General features: G+C 38.3%; 1 protein-coding gene across 6 annotated transcripts in view; it reads left to right on the top strand.

The window, feature by feature from the left end:
- Positions 1 to 7,704: 7,704 nt before the first annotated feature.
- The window catches only part of ACBD5 (acyl-CoA binding domain containing 5), a gene marked incomplete at its 3' end in the record, with an annotated part of 30,166 nt that continues 19,771 nt past the window's right edge, over positions 7,705 to 18,099 (top strand). For 2 of the 6 annotated variants that reach the window (XM_083867906.1, XM_083867907.1), the window contains exons 1-5: positions 7,705 to 7,835; positions 8,978 to 9,098; positions 10,524 to 10,596; positions 14,244 to 14,355; positions 14,481 to 14,513. In XM_083867906.1, the coding sequence (XP_083724032.1) occupies positions 7,760 to 7,835; positions 8,978 to 9,098; positions 10,524 to 10,596; positions 14,244 to 14,355; positions 14,481 to 14,513 (415 nt within the window). In that variant the 5' untranslated portion in view covers positions 7,705 to 7,759. Of the gene's footprint in view, positions 7,836 to 8,100; positions 8,119 to 8,733; positions 8,827 to 8,977; positions 9,099 to 10,523; positions 10,597 to 14,243; positions 14,356 to 14,480; positions 14,514 to 18,099 lie in introns of those variants that run through there. The other 4 variants (XM_083867908.1, XM_083867909.1, XM_083867911.1 and 1 more) reach the window with 3 other exon arrangements.

The raw sequence follows: 18,099 nt of genomic DNA, 5'->3' as shown, positions 1-18,099 counted from the left end.
CCTTGTTGTGGCCTTTCAGTACTTAAAAGGAACAGACATTTTATCAGGGCCTGTTGCAATAGGACAAGGGATACTTTTTAAACAAAAAGGTAGTAGATTTGGACTAGATACAAGGAAGACTTTTTTTTTTTTTTACAATGAGAGTGATGAAACATGGGAACAGGTTGCCCAGAGAGCTGGTAGCTGCTCCAACCCTGAAAACATTGGAGATCAGGTTGGATAGGGCTCAGAGCCAGCCCATTGCAGTGGGTTTGGACAAGATGACATTTAAAGCTCTCTTACAACCCAAACTATTCTATGACTCTGATTTTACCAATAGCTCATAATTTACTCATCAATTTCATATAAAACATCACTACTTTATACTGTATCACATATGTACAAATATACATATATATAGTTGGCCATTGCACTGTTCCTTCTATTATAAACCACAAATACATTCTCCAAATATTTAACTAATTTAAAACTTTTTGAAAAAGAAAGTGAATAAATACTGTCTGCATTACATTTATCATGACATAGACTCTGGAAAAGAGGAAACTACTAATCAAAAGCTTTAATCACAATATTTAAAACCCACATTTTTATTTACATTAAAAGGAAAAACAAGAGAGATCTAGTTACCTGCATCTTCTAAAATCTGATCTTCTTAAATAAGCACATACTGTTTAATCACATCCAAGAATTTTAAATGAGCCAGCAAAGAGTATTATGGACTGTTAATATTCATTCTCAGACAGTTTTCAAACACTGGAGAAGTTCCAGAGCACTGAAAGAAAGCAAAGGTTGTGCCAGTATTGAAAACAGATATATAGGTATTATAGTCCTATCAACTTAATATTGATCCCAAGTATATGGCAGAATGACTAACAGGAGATTCCACTGAGAAAAGATTAAAGAAGAACAATTTAATTAATGCAAAACAATAGAAATGTATGGAGAAATATACATATTTTCAGAATAACTCAATATCCTTTTGTGTGAGAATACAAATTGAATAGATAAATGTGTTGTAGAAATGTATTTATATTCTGTAAAATATCTAAATAAAACTTTGAGAAACTACAATTAAAAATAAATAATTATTTTAATAGAAAATCATTATGGTGCATTTCAAATTTGAAAAAGGCTGATAGACTTCAAAAGTGGTCATAAAGGGTATATTGATCTTGACTCCTTGTTGGCTAACTTATTTTGATTAGCCTCCAAGAAAACAGTAAAATCACTGCTGATAAAATTCCCACAGAGGACAGTGATAAAGACAGAGACAAATAATTAAAAGAACAGACTGACCTGACAGAACAATCTGATAAGCTAACTTCACAAAGAGCAAAATTGATTGCAACCCAGTCTTGTTCCCACCACTCTGAACAAAAGCGTTAAGACTCACACACTTATAACAGGGGTCTTTGACTACAAGTTGTGTAAGAAGATCCTATGCTTTGAGGCCTTCACCCAGCTTTATATCCAAAAGGGCCAATGAATTCTGGGCTTAAGAGTGATAATATCGAGTTTGGAGAAGGCAATACTCCAGTCTTCTATTGCCTCTGACATTAATACAAGTACCTAATAGTAGTATCAATGATTTACAAAAGATGTTAAAATATTGGAAAGACATAGTAGTGAAAGAATGAATTTACTGGAGTGAAAACATTGTTGAATTCAATTCTAAATAAAGGAAATCCAGGAGCTGCTTGATTTCTATTTATGCAGGTTCATAGGATTGTTGGAGAACCCTTCAGGAGGATAATAGAGAGCTTAATAATCTAGTAGACATGGCTGCATTAAAAACTGATATTTTTAATATTTTGCATGGCATTTAATTACTATGTGGGGCATATTTTACTGTTTGGTTTCTTTTGCATGGCAAAATATAGTATTAATATTTGATTTCAGGATGTGTTCAAGTAATCTCTATGACATTGAAGCCTTGGGCTCTTAACGGGTATATCTTTGGTTGGAGACTTATAATGCCTCCCAAAGCTGCCCTCTGCCCTCTGTGAGATAACTCAGTGTGACAGATTCCAATGTAATTTTTGTCACAGTGATGTGGCTGCCCAGCTCCCCTCTTACTTTACAGCTGCATTTATGTCTTGATCTGCAGCAGACCTTTAAACACCTCTCTTTAAGTGCATTCAAAGACTTCTGTGGATTCAAAGATAATTTTCATTTTGTATAGCTAAATTGTCTCTTTTTCTTGGGTTATTATTAAAAGCCAACAGTAATTTACTTAGAAATCTATTCAGCAAGTTCTTTGATTTTTTTCTATTTTTGGGAAACAAAAACTGATGGCTATTTTTCCTCATTAACCTATTATTTATAAAAGCTTTACTATTAAGTTTCTTATGCTGAACATATGTCATAGTGATCAGAATACTTTAGTGCAAGGAAAAGTAAAAAAACACTTAATACACTTGATTTCCTCATTTTTCACCCATCCTATTTATTCATACAGTATTTTTCTGCTTTAGAATACTGAGTCTAATAATTAATTTTTTATTTTAAATAGCAAAACTCATGAGGTTCTGATCTTGAGATGTTGTACATTGTTGTAGTTCACCCATCTACCCCACCTAAGTGAACTGGACAGGACTTATCACCCCAAAATTGTGAAGTAAAGAAAATGCCTTTATTTCAATTTAGCAGGAACGATCTAACAGTATAAACTGAAATAGCTCCTGAATGTCAAACTTCTTTCTCAATAAAGCTTCCCAGATAAATTTTGTTAGAAATGTCTTGCTGCAAACGTGGTCTGAATATGAGAGTGAAAAGTCTGTAGTTCATAACTGGAAAGTGTCTAGCTGGCACTGATTTCTACCGAAGTTTGATCTTTACTATGACAGGTACAGAAAAAGAGCTGGGTGCTTATGAGGATTGCAATGATGTGGGGGTCCTGTGCTGAGACACCATTTAAACTCAGTCTTAAATCCTTCTGAGAGCTTGTTGGAGGTTTCACTCCAATAATTCATCAATCTGTTGAATTAGGTTGTTGAAACACATTGACCAACACCACAGTGGTATATTTTCTGCCTGTATAAATATCTATAATGATAAACACAGGCCTGAAAATACTTGAGATGTTTGGCAGTTATATTCCAGGCTCTGCACACTGGTAAATGGGTTTCATAAAAAATGTCATTAAAATCATCAAATTTTTACAAAGTCATTTTCAGACTTGCTAGAAAGAATAATAAAATTCTTTTTGCTAGAATTTTAAAAGAACTTGCATAGCAAGTTCCCTTTCCAGATACTGAAAAGAAAATATCACAAGAGCTGTCTGGCTATAAATATGCCATTGCATAAGCACATTAATATGATACAGTCACAGTATTTTGTTTGCTATTCCCAAGAGGCAAATTACACAGGGATAGGCTGCTAAAACTTTAGCAAGAAGCACAAATGTCAAAACAGGAAAAAATACACCAGACACAGTTCGATTTTTCAGAGTCAAATTCTTACTCATTTGCATTATGAAAATGTGTAACACCATACATATTCCTAAATCAATCAAATTATTCCAAATTTATATCACTGTAAATGACAGCACAATTTGACCTCCAGAAATTGTGTATTTTACTGAAGGGAAAGGATTAAGTATTTATTATGAGCTGTCTTCTGATGTTTATAATAAGACACAGTTTGTCATTGCTGCAAGATGAAACCACATACTTTTCAAAGCTCAGTTTATGGCTCTGTAAGGGAATGGGATTTTTAGAATGTTTTTTCTAGAATATGCAAAATCTGAACAATTCTCTTATAACTATCTGCTGGCTCTACAAGAATAATACCTTGAGGCAGTAAGGAAAACTGAACTTTATTAAAAATTTCATCAAAGAGATGAATAGTAGGCTTGGAGAAAAAAAAAGAGGGGCTTAAGACACAATATGGCACTGCATTATGCTTTAGAACCTACAAAGATATAAACCTGTAAAGGGTTTTGACTTCATAAGTGCTGTATACTTCAATGCAAAGTCAAATGCTGCTGAATGTCTTTGGAAGTATGATCATATTTTGTTCTTCAAAGAGCATTTTATGAAACAGATCTAAGCTTATACTCTTGCTACTCCATCTACTTTTTTTGAAATATGTGTGAAGTGGGGGAACATGGCAGAAAACAAAAATGCCGGTTGAAAAATTGATCACTGAAAGACCTGAGATACCTGAACTGAATAGCTCAAAAGAGATTTGAAATGGATTGTTACCTTCAATGCCTTTGACAAGGAGGAGGCTAATCCTTAGGCAAAGAAGCTGCCATTAATAATGGTTAAAAATAATTCCATTACTTAATCCCCAACTGTGAAATGATGGGTATTTCTAGTCGAGTTATTAAGGGCTGTAACTGAACCTCACAAGGAAACTTCTATCCCCAAAAGCATTCTTGTTTATGTCAAAATAGTTCTTTGCCCAAAAGGCTTTTCCTGAGGAACAGGGATTGGCCTACATAAGTGAACAAATTTCAGCTGCTGCTTTTGCCATATTCATGGTAAGCAAATAGTTCTCTTTCTCCAGAGTTGTTGGTTTTGACACAAATATCCTTCATGATTTCATTAAGAATCCTCTAAGTAAATGTTATTTGAAATATTAGCCTTTCTACTTTTAACAGTGTAGAAAGTTGCTCCTTACAAAAAACTCTTCCCTTCTCAGACATGTTTCCATTCTTCATCAGCATGTAGATTTGACTGAGAAATTGTAATGCTAATTTAGTTCTTCATAATTATGACAATTAGGTTTTAAATAATTCATTTTTCCTCCCCTCTGGATTACATACTTCAAAAAGTAAGCCTTGCTAAAATTACATGCTCTTGGATCTGGTAGCTTACAGAACTTGCTCATAATGCATATGAGACTATGGTCCACTTTCTTGAGAACCATTTTTAAAGATTTCTATAAAATACACTGCTGTGATTCAGACCCTTGAGGGAGCAATAGGCATAATTGGTTCCAGTTTCAGCTTTTCACTTGCATAATTGAACTGACTCCTTTGTCCCTCAAGTAAAATGAAGGTGCTCTTCTAGCTGAGCTGGGGTATAGCTCAGCACTGGAAGCAATTGCTAGAAAACTAATGCAGTAGGATACAAATGAAAATGATATGAAGGGACAGTGGCAGCTCACAAACGGCACAAAATGAGGATTGCAAGGTAGGTCCACACATCAGACTTTGATAGACTTCGATAGTGTGTGGCATAACAACACTAACTCAATAACCATGCCTAATGCATCTGTGAAGGACAGGTCCAAGGATACACTCAAAATCATGCTTGTCTGCCTTTTCTTCAGAGATTCCCTAAATATATTCTTTCAGCTGCCACAACAGCATGCTTCCATACAAGATTGGATGTGTCTCAATGTTGCCAGGAATGCCTCAGATTCACAGGCCTCCATAAGTAGTTCATGAAACACCAAGTGAAGAGGAGTGTGAGGACTGCAGATCACCCAGACATGTCAAGTGTCATGCATTGCACTCCTGCCAAATTACGCTGGCAGCAGAGTGCCATGGTCTCTCTTCTCTTGCATCCCAACTGATGGGCATCATTGGTCGCTCTGTCACAGTTCCCAAAGTTTGGCCTCTCATACATTGGGTCATAAAAAAAAATAAGAGCAAGTCATACTTACAATTACTTTGGAAACTGCTCTTGTGGAACAATAGAAACACAGCCCAGTTTAACACATACATCGTAATTAGATTTTGCAAGCATGTAATATAATTTTGTTCCCTAAAGAATGGAGCCTAGATCCTCCTTGAGATAAAGCTGCAGATCCATTCCCGGCTGTCTGTGAGAGATGAGAGGGTCTCCTTTATTATCTGTACCCCACATTTAATTATTGTTAACTCGTCATGGAAGTCACAGCACTGAGAAGGCAAAATATACATAAAAACATATATTAACAATGCTAATTAGTATTAAATATGATCATGAAAATTAACTAGTCATTTGTGATATGTTCTTCCAAAATGTTCGTCAGTGCTCAAAATTTGCCTCTCATTTACTATTTCATGCTTGTGTCAGAGCATGATGATACTGATTATTTTGTAATTTTCAATTGCCTCATTCTAGATCTGCAGATCTTACACCCTCACACATCTTCAGTTCAAAGAGGGCAGCTTCTGTTTCTGCACACAGCCATTAAATAGGTTGTCATTTGCATCTCTTCTGAAGCCTACTTCCAGTGAACGTCTGGGAACTTTCATTATAAAAATGCAGCCTGCATTTCTCTTAAATCAATTAAAAGGCAAACATCATTATAGATTGTCTTGGATAAATAGAACTTACACATCAGTGGGCTTCACAAAAGGTTCCTAATTTTTGTATTACTTTTGAAATTAACTCCTTGCATGCTCAAAGGATACAGAGACCCATTTATCTTCAAAAAGCACTTCCCTTTGATCTGAGCTTCTGTCATTCCTACCTTCATGGATTAAAAAAAGATGATAGATCTTAGTATGAAGCTCATAAGTATTTTAGAAATCTAGCACTCAAAATGAAAAATGCAGAGAAATTATTCTGTAACAGTCAGGAGTGGAGCAGCGCTCATAACACGGGTACATCATTTGCCTGGTGTGGGGAATCCTCTCTGAACACCTCTGGAAGTGTCACTTCTCTGCAGCAAAGCTCTCCCCAGGCCAGCTGGCTGCTGACCTTGTGGAATGTACTGGCTCAGCAGAGCAGGGGCTGATCTGCTCTAATTCCCTCTCTCTGGAGCTTTTCTTTCCCACCAGAGGGCATACACTGTGAGCACACAACTGCCTTCAGAGGAATTTAAAATATATATTGTGCACTAGATAAATGAACTGACTTGAATGCCAAGTTTTTGTACTCAAGTCCATTCAATGGGGGTGTTAATTCATCCTGTTGCTCACTGGGTAAATTATTCCATTTGCTACAAAAGCAGTCGGTTTAGCATACTTTTGTTTGACTTTGCAGAGCGCTGGATGCGCAGCGCTTTTGAATGAGGCCATTCATTTATTTAGCTGCCGAGCTAACTGCTGGCACTGTGCTGGTATTGACCCACAGCTCCGGGTACCCTGGAAATAGCTGCTCCCTGGGTTCTAGGCATGCCTAAAATTTTAATGTAAATAGGAGTCATTAAAAGTATTTTTAAAAATGTGTCTACAGTGGTAATTTAGGTGAATCGTGCGGGACTACGTGCGGGTGTGAGGATGGCCGTGAGGAGGGGAGACAGCATCGCAGCAGGCTGACAGGTGGTGCATGTCCTCAAGATAACTGAGGTCCGTAAAACGGGTGGATTATGGCTCGCTTTGAAATGTTCATTTTCCTGTGTTGCAGCAATACGAGCAGGGAGCGAGAGGGCAGGAAGAGGAAGAGGAAGGAGAAGGAAAGAAAAGAAACTACGTTTCCCGGCGTGCCCCCGCGGCCTCGGGGCGGTGCGGGAGGCGGGAAGGGCAGGGAGCGGCTGGAGACGTAACATGGGCGCCTGAGGCCGGGGCGGAGGTCGGGCTGGGCTGAGCGCGGGGCTGGGCGGTGGTGCGGGGCGAGGCCGCTCCCAGGTGCTGGCTGGGCTGTCCCGGCCCCGCCGGAGGGAGGGGAGGGCGCGGGGCGGGAGCCGAGGCCGGGAACGGGGCTGGGGCTGGGGCTGGGGCTGAGTACGGCCCGGCGGCTCCCGGCACCGCTCCCGAGCAGGCGGCGGCTGCGGCGGCGGGGGCGCTTAGCCGAGCTGAGCCGAGCCGAGCCGAGCCGAGCCTGCCCCGCCGGACGCGGCCCTGCAGCCGAGCAGGAGGCAGTGAGGGGCCGGGGCCATGGCCGAGACCGGCTCTATGCACGCCACCAGGTTCGAGGCGGCCGTGAAGGTGATCCAGAGCCTGCCCAAAAATGGTGAGTGCGGCGGGGCAGTCCGGCGGCCGTGCGGCCATCGGAGCCGGGCGGGCGCCGGGGGCGGGCAGGGCTCGGGGACCCGGGCAGCGGGGCCGGCCCGACAGCGGCTGCAGAACCGCGGGGAGCTCGGCATTGGTGCCGCTCTCCGCCTCTCGGGGAAGCCTTCCGAGCCCTGCCAGGAGCTCCTCAGCCGGGAGTCTGGACCAGGGGATCAGGGGATCTGTCACCTCCCCGCGATTTCAGCCTCCCTGGAATTTGAAGTTGCTTAAACAGAGCTGTTACCGTGAGTTCCCCTCTGCTTGAAAGAGTTAACGAAGTGAAAAAGAAAAAGAAAAAAAGAAAAAAAATCAGAACGTATCTTTTTGATAAGAGTTATAATAATGTTTTTTGGAAAAAATTGTTTGTTACCTACATTATGAACTCTGGTGTAAAGGAAAATCGGGTGTTTTTGAGGTTCTGAGGTAAAGGTCACTATAAACTTCTAATGATTAGAATACAACCTCAAGCTACTTGATTTAATGGATTGGTTATGAATCTTACCTGCCAGCTGTTAGAGTTTTCTGTTTACGTTTTTTACCTCTACAAAAGTGTGTTCCACAAAGGAAGAAGACAAAACCAAATCGGGAGGTATGGTGAAACTGTTACTGAAAATGTTGTCAAATACCTAAAGTAAACAAAAACACTGCAGAAGGCTGTGTTTTGGGTTAATTGTGTTGGTTTGGTTACTTTTTTTCAGTTCTGGAGACTCTCAGTGAGTTATCATTTATTAACAGTAAAGTGACTTGCAAGATACTTTGTTTTCTGAGAGCTAAACCTGTCTCTTTAAACTGAGTGAAAGGATATCGACTTTATGTTACTTATTACCTTTTTTTAATTCAAATAGTTGAGTCAGACCTTAACAGTAGTAAAGGTTATAGCCCTTTAAACTCCATCTGAAACTTGCTGTTTGTACAGTAAATATTTTCAGTGGTGCTGGTTCTCAGTAGATGAGGTGAAGATGTTTTCTGTTGACTTTTATTGTAGTGCTGTGAATCAGGCTGTAACAGGCTGCAGGCTGTTTTCTCACAGAACCATTAAGCTTGTAAAATACTCACTAATATTCTTGATGACAATTTAATTGTATTTTAAAATGCTTTCACTAGGTTCATTCCAGCCAACGAATGAAATGATGCTCAAGTTCTATAGCTTTTATAAGCAAGCAACACAAGGACCCTGTAACATTCCTCGACCTGGATTTTGGGATCCAATTGGTAGATACAAATGGTAACTTTTCATGAGTTGTTGTTTTGGGGATTTTTTTTCTGCTTGGAGTGGAGATGTTTAGAAGAGTAGCACTTGGAGAAAGAAACCATCTGAAGTCTTTAAATTAAAAGAACATTTATAACCTTTGATGCTTGAGTTAGTTTTCTGTTGTATTCCAGCATTCTAACTCAGATAATTTATAACTTCTCAGAGTTGCAGGTGGAAACGTTGCCTTGTGTTATGCAGGTGGGCAGATTTTTCTTGGGCAACCATTGTCATGGTACCTCTGCAGTGCTTATCCCATGTTGTAAAATGAAGTCTTAGGAGCTCTGAAGAATGAGTGATGTATATGGGTGTCTGGAGTTTGTCCTTGTGTTTTTGTGTGTGATTTGAGCCTGAAGTAAATAAGTGATTGCTGGCAACCACTAATACAGCTTTGAGCTCTTAGTGGGGAGGTTGGGTTTATGTCTTTCTGGTTTGTCTGCTCAGTGGCAGGGCTTCCCACTATCTGTGTTTGCCTTGGCCTGGGAAGGCTTCTGATTCACCAAATTGCTAAGTTCACTTGGAAAAGCCAATGTGAATGTTTTGCTTATAATATAATATTTTAATGATTATTTGTCCTGAAGAACAAATATTATTGCTGTCTTTGTGGTCATGGTGGTCTTGGGAATCTGTGAAATGGTTCCAATGACTTTCTTTTTTTTTCCTCTTTCCTTCCTCCTCAGCATCCCCAAGCCAGAGTGCAGGGCATAGACAGGGGCAGTGAGCTTTCATCCACCTGGTTAGTTGTAGCTAACCTTGGTGGTTTTCCAAAGTAGGACAAATTCTCTTAAATGTCAAATCGTGTGCAAGACTGAGGAAATGTTTTATTGCAGTCCGTGTTCTGACAGATTCCTTGTGCAATACTGATAAATTTGGTTAGAGTCTTGCAGAGTTGGAGAGGGCAAGATTATATTTAGGTCATAAGTAGCTGCTGTAGTAACTATTTGCCTGCTAGACTGATGTGTCTTTTCCCCAGTTGCTAAACTCAAAACAGACAGATTTTGTTTGTAGCTTGTTCTACCTGAGTGACAGCTGTTTGTAAATACTGGCTTAAGTGTCTGGGCCTGTTTGTTTTATACAGCAGAGGATCTTAAACTCAGTCAAATGGGTAATGTGTGTGTCTCGCATCTGGGCTTATTTACAACTTACTGGGTACAAAATCATAGGTAGTCAGTGAGGAGTTCTTCAGTCCCCAGTCTGTTCAGTTTGTTGCTTCTTCTTCCACTGTGTGATTATCCTAGCAAATTATATATTTGTACTTAAAAAATAATGTGAATCATTCTTGCATTTTACTCGTATCAGAGAAACTTTGGACATTACATAACTGACCTACTTAAGGCCAAGTTGAAAAAAAATCCAGCACGCCCTGAAGATACTGAAGGTATATGTGACTTTTTTTCCTAGGGATGCTTGGAGTGCCTTGGGAAACATGTCCAAAGAAGAAGCCATGATAGCCTATGTTGATGAAATGAAAAAGGTATGTTTACAAATTAAAGGATTTTCTAGAACAAATGCTCCAGAATAGAGGAATGTGAGGCAGGTCTTGCTGATTACTCCTGCTGGAGCTCCAAATGAGTTATCCCCTATCTAAATTGTTACATTTCAGTACTATGCTGTTTGGCCTGTGGGGGAGAAGAAAATTACAAAGTTCCTTCAAAAGTTACAGAATTTGTGTTGTTTTCAGAGAAACATGAGAGCTCTAACTGATATGAAACTTAAATGACAGAGCTAAAGAAAGTGAAATATTGAAATCATGGTAAAGGGAGCATCAAAGAAAAAAAACAGTACTGCACACTGCCTCAGTTCTTAGAGCTGAGAGAGGTAAGTGATCCTTATTCTGGAAAAGAGACTAAAACAACTTTCCAGAAGGACTTTAGGAGAAAAGATCTCACTTGCATGACTGGAGACATTATTATAATGAAATATGTAAACTTATTAATTTTTGATTTTTCAGGAAGAACTCAGCAACCTGAATTTTCTGTACTTGTTACAAAAATATTCCATGAATATTACAGTTGCAATGGAACTATTAGCATTGAGTAATGTGCTCTGTTTTCAAATAGATGTGTAACTTGTAAACAGTCACAGTTACCATATTAAGCAGGAATTGGATTTAACTAAACAGAGTTAAAAGTTTCATGTCTTTTCTTAACTAACCCTTTTCACTGCAGTCTTTTCACTGAGACTTTTAAAGATGACTTTTCCAGTTTAAAGATCATTTCCTGACAATCTGAATAAAAGTATAATTGTAATCTATTATTATAATGAGGTTTGAGTCAAAGGGAAAAGTTTTCTACTCCAAATACATTTGGCTTTTTTTCCTAGGCCACTATCTTGACATCAAACTCTGAATCTATTGATTCAGATACAACAAAAAAAATTTACCTGGCAAGGAGCTGGAGTCTCATTTACTGTTCTTTTTCCTGTCTGTAGTTTTGGTAATTTAGTTCCTGCTGCTATTACTGTATCTGCTCTAAAATGAAAAACAAGCAGCTCCAGAAAAGGCAGAAGGCCAAATACTGTTTGTTTGATCAAAAATCCCACTGAATTTTAATAATTCCTTTGAATGTGTGCCACAAAGTTTAGTGCTTCATTTCAAATCTTGTATTCAATATATGTTGATATTTCAGTAGATTACCTTATGGTTTTTTTTCAATGCAGTGACTGGTTTGGACAGGACAATAAAACCAAGTGAAACTTAAAAAAACTCTAGTAAGCCTCCTGTGAGGAATTCTGCTTCCTTGACCCTAATGAACCACAAATATTCTGCTCCTGTGTGGATTACATGTAGGGATTGCAGAGCAAAAGACTGCCTGCCTTGCTCAGCTTTGAAGCTGGGGAATCTGCTTATCCTGCTTTGGGGCTGTTTCAGTTCCCACATTTGGAATACTAGCTTCAGCTTTTCCATCCCAATTGATTCTACTTGCAATGTCAATGGAAGTGCATTTCAAATGGATCCACTGGGTTTTTCTATCAGCACGTACTGCACTAATCCCCATGGACTTACTGTTGGCAGTTTGCTGTTGCTGTGTAGGTATCCATGTCTGAGGGGGCAAAACTCCACTTGTATGCCCAAATCCCAGGACTCTGTTAAAAGGTGTATAAGATTGCCATATTCTTCCAGCCCTGGGGCATTCCCTGGCATTTGCATGTTGTGTTTGGCCTATACACGCATCAGATGTCACAAAATTCCAAATTTGTTTTGATTATTTTTTCCCCTCCTTAATGTGGTAGCCTTGAAAATCACAGTTGAGGAATATGTCTGGGTGAGGTTTTGATATGCTGGTGAGAGATGACCAAATATCTTTTTTTTAGTAAAAATAAACAAAATAGACCCAAGCTCAGATTCAAGGTTAGTTTCAGGTAGCATTTCTGAAGTTTATTTTGCAATGCTGTTTAAACTAATTTGTTTACATTTCAGATATATTGTTTTGTTATGTATTACAAATAAGTGATATCTTAGCATGAAGTGTTAACACTACATGGTGTTTCTAATTTAAAACATGAGTATATATGAATTGTGTGACATTCAAGGAAAACAGTAAATAAGGATACATAATAACTTACTTTTCACTTTCAAATTTTGAGATTGCTTATTAAGCCTAGTGGCTATAATAAGCAAGCAGTTACTTTTGCTGGTGGAAGTATTTTCTCTTTTCATGCTCACCTAAAAGCTAGCAGTTAGAAAGAGTTCTAAGAATTGCTATAAGTAGCACAGAATATATTGAGGTCTGTTTAGAATACATGAAGAGCAGTAATGTGCAGACATCATAGAAATGCATATCCAAACAGTTTACAGAGCTGACTATAGAAATATAAATGTAACAAGTACAAGCCTTATTCTAGAATAGGCTTCTTGTTTCTCTCAATATTACTGAAGTAAAAAAATCACCAATCACAAAACTGTTCAATCTTTATTTCATATCTGGCTTTGTGTATCTGAGTATTTCTCGCTAAGACAGAATGAATTACATACACTGAACAGATCAGAGAAGTGGCAATGAGATTGCAGGTCAATAGCATTGTTGTCTCTTGCTATCCTTTAATGGTTTGCAAGCGTTGACTTGCTAGTTGTTAGCCTGCCTGGAGCTCCTGCTCTGTGCAATAACACTGCAGCTTTTGCTCCTACTGCTTGCTGGTGTGCTTGGTGCCCTTGAGCAGCATGTACCTTCATCTGTTGCTTTCTTGGTGCCCTTCAGGAGGAGGAGGTGCACTGTAGCTGTTAGTTTGCTTCAGCCTGTGTTCTTACCTATAGATATCGCCACTTTTAAAATATGGTAACTAAAAAAGTAGAGGATGAAAGAGGTACAAAGCGATTGGCGAAACACTTGTGTGAAAGGATTTAAACTAGAATTGGACAATAATACCATGTGCTTTTAAAATAGTATCCAACTATTGAATCACTTCTGTTTAATTTATTTTAGGTTTAAGATTTTGCATTCATATCATATGATCAAAGGTATTGTTTTTGTAACTTAAAATGAAGAAATGCTCCAAATGACTTCAAGACCAGAACTTGGTTCTGGTTTGTTCTTCTTCTAAGTGGGTCTTTGGGTGTCTCAGTTTTGCTGTATTGTGTCTTTTTTGTTGTTTTTGTTGTTTGGGCTTAGAAGGACCTAGTAGAGCACTTCTGATCTGCTCCTTACATTTATTCCATTGAAGGTGGCAGGGTTTGACAGTGCGAAGAATCCTCTAAGACAAAAAAAGTATTTCTGTTTTATTTTCTCTGTGGAAAGACTTGTCTGTAAAATAATTATACTGGCTAACAGCACCCTATTGAACTTTGAGATGGTTTAGTTTGAAATTGCAGAAATAATGGATTCCAAGGTCTACTAATAAATACTGTCTCAAGGCTGTGTTTTAGTGTTGGCAAATTAGCTCTCTCATCTCATCTTCACCTGAAAAAATTTAATATAATTGTAAGATTCTTGTCCAATAACTTAGTTTTCTGTTGTTTCTCTGTAATTAAAAAAAAGGTAAAAAAATCTGAATAACAAGTTTAGTGACTTAGTGAAATGTTACTCAGTTTTACAATGACCGGCAATTTCTAAAATCAGTTGAAATGGATGACTGAATCGTTGAAATGCTGTTTCATAAGTTGTTTTATGTTTTGGACTTGTGCAGATTCTTGAGAGTATGCCAATGACGGACAAAGTTGAAGAGTTACTACAAGTAATAGGCCCATTCTATGAAATAGTAGAAGATAAAAAGAACAGAGGATCTGACCTAACATCAGGTTCGGATTAATAACTTTCTTTGTACTAATAATCATAACTCAGTGTTTTTGGGGACTAGTTTTCTGTAAATAATTTAAAAGCTAAATGTTGCATCTCTCTGTTCATTCTCTTTACCATACGGCAGTTCGAATGGAGAAAGTCTCTAAGTATTTGGAAGGTAGGAATGATAAATTATGTGTAAATCCATCATTTCCATTGTTTTGGTGCTGTAGGAACTTCCTGCTAACACTTGTGACTTCTGGGCTTGCCACCTCATTAGGCTGGGTTTTGTTTTATTTTACTTTTGAGGTGATTAGGTCCAGGAAACTGCATATTTAGTCCTTGTCAAAGGGCTTTTTGAGCTGTTGAAGGAAGCCTGAAGAAAGGAGAGTATTTAAAATTAAACAACTCTCCCAACCAAATCTAGTTTGTGCCTTTCCATTAGGAAAATGAACAACTAATGTGTGCTGATCCATTCTGATGTAGATGTGGCTTGTCAAACTCAATACAGTTCTGTATTCAGCTGGTAGTCCAGCTCTGTCATCTAATCTAAAATTAAAAAAAAAAAAAAAAAAACCCAAACCCAAATCAAACCTCATGCTTTTTAAATCATGGCTTCTCTAATACATACAAGTTTCCTGAGGCTCAAGTTCATGAAGAGAATATTTAAACATTTTAAATTACTTACAGGTGGCAAACCTATGGTGTCAGAGCTGCATAAAAATCAGTGTGTTGATTTTTATTTAGCAATACCATTGTGAGAATGTTTTGATCATACCAATTACTATGTTACAGGTAATGTGTTCATAAGGCTGTTGCATAAGTCTTACAGTTGTTTAAACCTGGCTTAAAATTACATTTAAAAACTGAAATGCAACAGGGCAAAACTTGAAACTGTTTTTAAAAACCAAATCCATTGCACAAATAAATTGGTTAATGTCTTTAAGAAGTATGAGTCAACTGGTTCAGTTGCCTTTCAGTTGGCTTTTTTTCACCTGCCTTAAAGGAATATGGTTTTGTTATCAAGCCTCGGAAGAAACAGAAATAATTTTTCATTGTTTTTCGGGAAAACAGTGAAGTGGTAGAAATTTTTACATGGCCATTTTGGATGTGGGTGTGAATGTTTTTGCAACTGAAGTTGTGTGTACTTCATGTGTGGGATGCAATAGATTTGCCTGACAGCTGGATTGATGGGCAGGTATCAGTAGATTCAGGTCAGTGATCTGTGTAATAAGGATTTACTTATACTTGGTGTCTGTGGCACAGTGCCAGAAGCCACTTCTTTAAAAATGGCTTGCATAGATACACAGAGAATCATGGATGTTAAACTGTCCCTGTTTCCATAACAAATCCAGCATACTTGTTTTTTAAAGAGGCAGTTTAAACATCAGGCAGTGTAAGTTAAACAGAATAGCAGACTTCAGCTTTACCTTGTTCTGTCATTGTTGCAATAATTCTGGTGATATGTCATCATTCATACTGCTTATAGGTGCAACATCTGATTATGCCACAATGAATTAGGACAGAATTTTCATTTAGTCCCTTGTATGTTACAACTTTACCATTGCATTTAAGGTTTTGAAGCCCTTTCTTTGGTGCTCTTGGCACTTCCCTGATCAAAAATGAAGATGGAAATAATTATTGTTGTTTACAGTATAGATGTCAAAATATTTCACAGAAGTATAGAAGCATGATTACCTTCAGTCTTTGAGATACACATTGAAGAATAGAACCAATGTGCCCAAGTCTGTGTCTGAGATGATGTAGACAGTGGTGACAATACTGCTAAAAATTGACACACAGTTATGTTTTGATTTTGTGAGTTTATCCAGTCTTGTTTCTTTCCTCCCCTGAGTCCCTACAGTCTGTAAATTCTGTTGTGGAAGGTATGTTTTTTCAGGGGCAGGCAGTTGGTATGTTCTGAAAACTGGGACCCTTCTCCTTGACTGCCTTGCTTCATATTGTACCCCCATCTTCTGGTCCATTCTGTTTTGAGCTTGCCTTCCATTCTTCCATCAAACTTTAATCTGTATGCAGATCATTATCTAATTGTTTAAGAATTGTATGTCACTGCCTCAAAATCAACAGTTTCTTGAATTAGTGGAAGAGAATTGTCTGTAAGCTCAGTGTACATCAGTTATGGCTTGTGTATTGTCTCTAGCAGATTGGCCTCAACAAAAAAGTATAGGCTTTTATAATTGCACTTCTAGTCTTTGTAGTTTCTTTGAAAATGTTAAATACAAACCATTGAAATACTGCCTTTCTGAATCAATAGAGCCTATGGGCCTCCTTAATAAAGAACACAGAAGTCTGACGTGCTAGCATTGAAATAAATTACTTGGAACATCTACTAGAAAACGAGGACAAACTTACTGGATCCATGGGTTACAAATATCCAGACTTGAATGTGCTGATAGAGAAAGAAAAATAGAGAATTCACTCCAGTAGGCTGAGCAAATACAAGAGTTATTTTGAAAGCATGTAACCTGGGTAGTGTTTGGAAAGGTCACCCTGCAGCTGTGTGAAATGCTTCACTTCTCTGGAAAGCTGTGTCAGTAGTCTCTTTCTGACAGGTATGAAGTGCTTCTTTACAGACAAAGTCATTGACAAATTATTTTTGGGTACATGAAATACTTGACATCAAAGAAGAAAGTGGGCTCTTAACTGACAGTACTGCAGAAGGGATGAGGTCACCCTTGCAGCATTATAGAAGGACTCTTGTTTGTAGCTGCTGGAGGAGTAGAGGGACGCATAAGGTGGATGGGTGCTTTAGAAGAGCAGCATTTTAACTTTTTTGCACTTGCTACTAAATGCACAAGAAATCTTATGTCTAAGTCAATGTGAAAAAGGCAAAGAAGCTTCAAAACACCATTGGTCAGTAAATGTGAATTTTTTAGAATGGGCATTCAAGCTTTCTTGAGTAATAGCTGAAGAAGCTAAAGGTGGGCTTGGATTGGCACTCTAGTGATCTGAAAGGGGATGGAAAATATTGAGAGTTTCAGAACCAATTCATCCTTCAGAATGTTTCTCTGAGAATGTTTGTGGGTGCTTTCTTTTTTTAAAATGGGAGTAAATCCAAAAGGGGCAAGGAAATCCCTATCTGACAGGCTCCCACACTAAGTTAAGGTATCTGAACAACTAAGCAAAGTATCTGGAAATGGTTTACAAATTGTTCAGTAGATTTTTTTTCTGTATAAACTTTTTGGTCTGTGATAAGGCATTTAATATTTTCTAAAATCCTGCCAAATAAAGATGACCCTTTGCTTGCATACTGAGTACTAGTGATGTTAGTAAACTTTTGTGAAAACCAAATGTTGCCTCCAGTAACAAGAAGTTAGGTACTGCAGAGGCTATAGGAAATTTCAGCATTGTAATACTCACTCTTAAATCTTGGCTTCCTAAGGGGTGTTTCGCTCTCAAAAGCTTTTCTCCCAGCTGTGTTGCAGTTGCACCAGATGAAGGTCTGTTGAAGCAAGGTGCTGTGTAGTGCTGCATGTACTGGTTTGGGGCAGTGCTGATGGCAGACGGGCTGTTAAGGAGGAACCTGTGCAGGGCACTGTTTGTGTGAGTGGCAGAAGCTGGCCTGGCTCACAGGCAGACACACCTGTTCAACAATTTGCTTGCATTCATCGTGGTGTCTTCCTGCATTCGATATTGGAGCTAGGTTTAAAAGACAATACTCACTGAGGTATGTGTGCTTTTAGAACAAGCAAATGCATGCATATAAACATTCGTATTTCAAAGTCAGTAGTTAGTACAGGACA

This window comes from Zosterops lateralis, assembly GCF_965231275.1.
Source record: "Zosterops lateralis genome assembly, chromosome: 1".
Classification (NCBI taxonomy): Eukaryota; Metazoa; Chordata; class Aves; order Passeriformes; family Zosteropidae; genus Zosterops; species Zosterops lateralis.
This window is presented reverse-complemented; position numbering and strand designations above follow the sequence as displayed.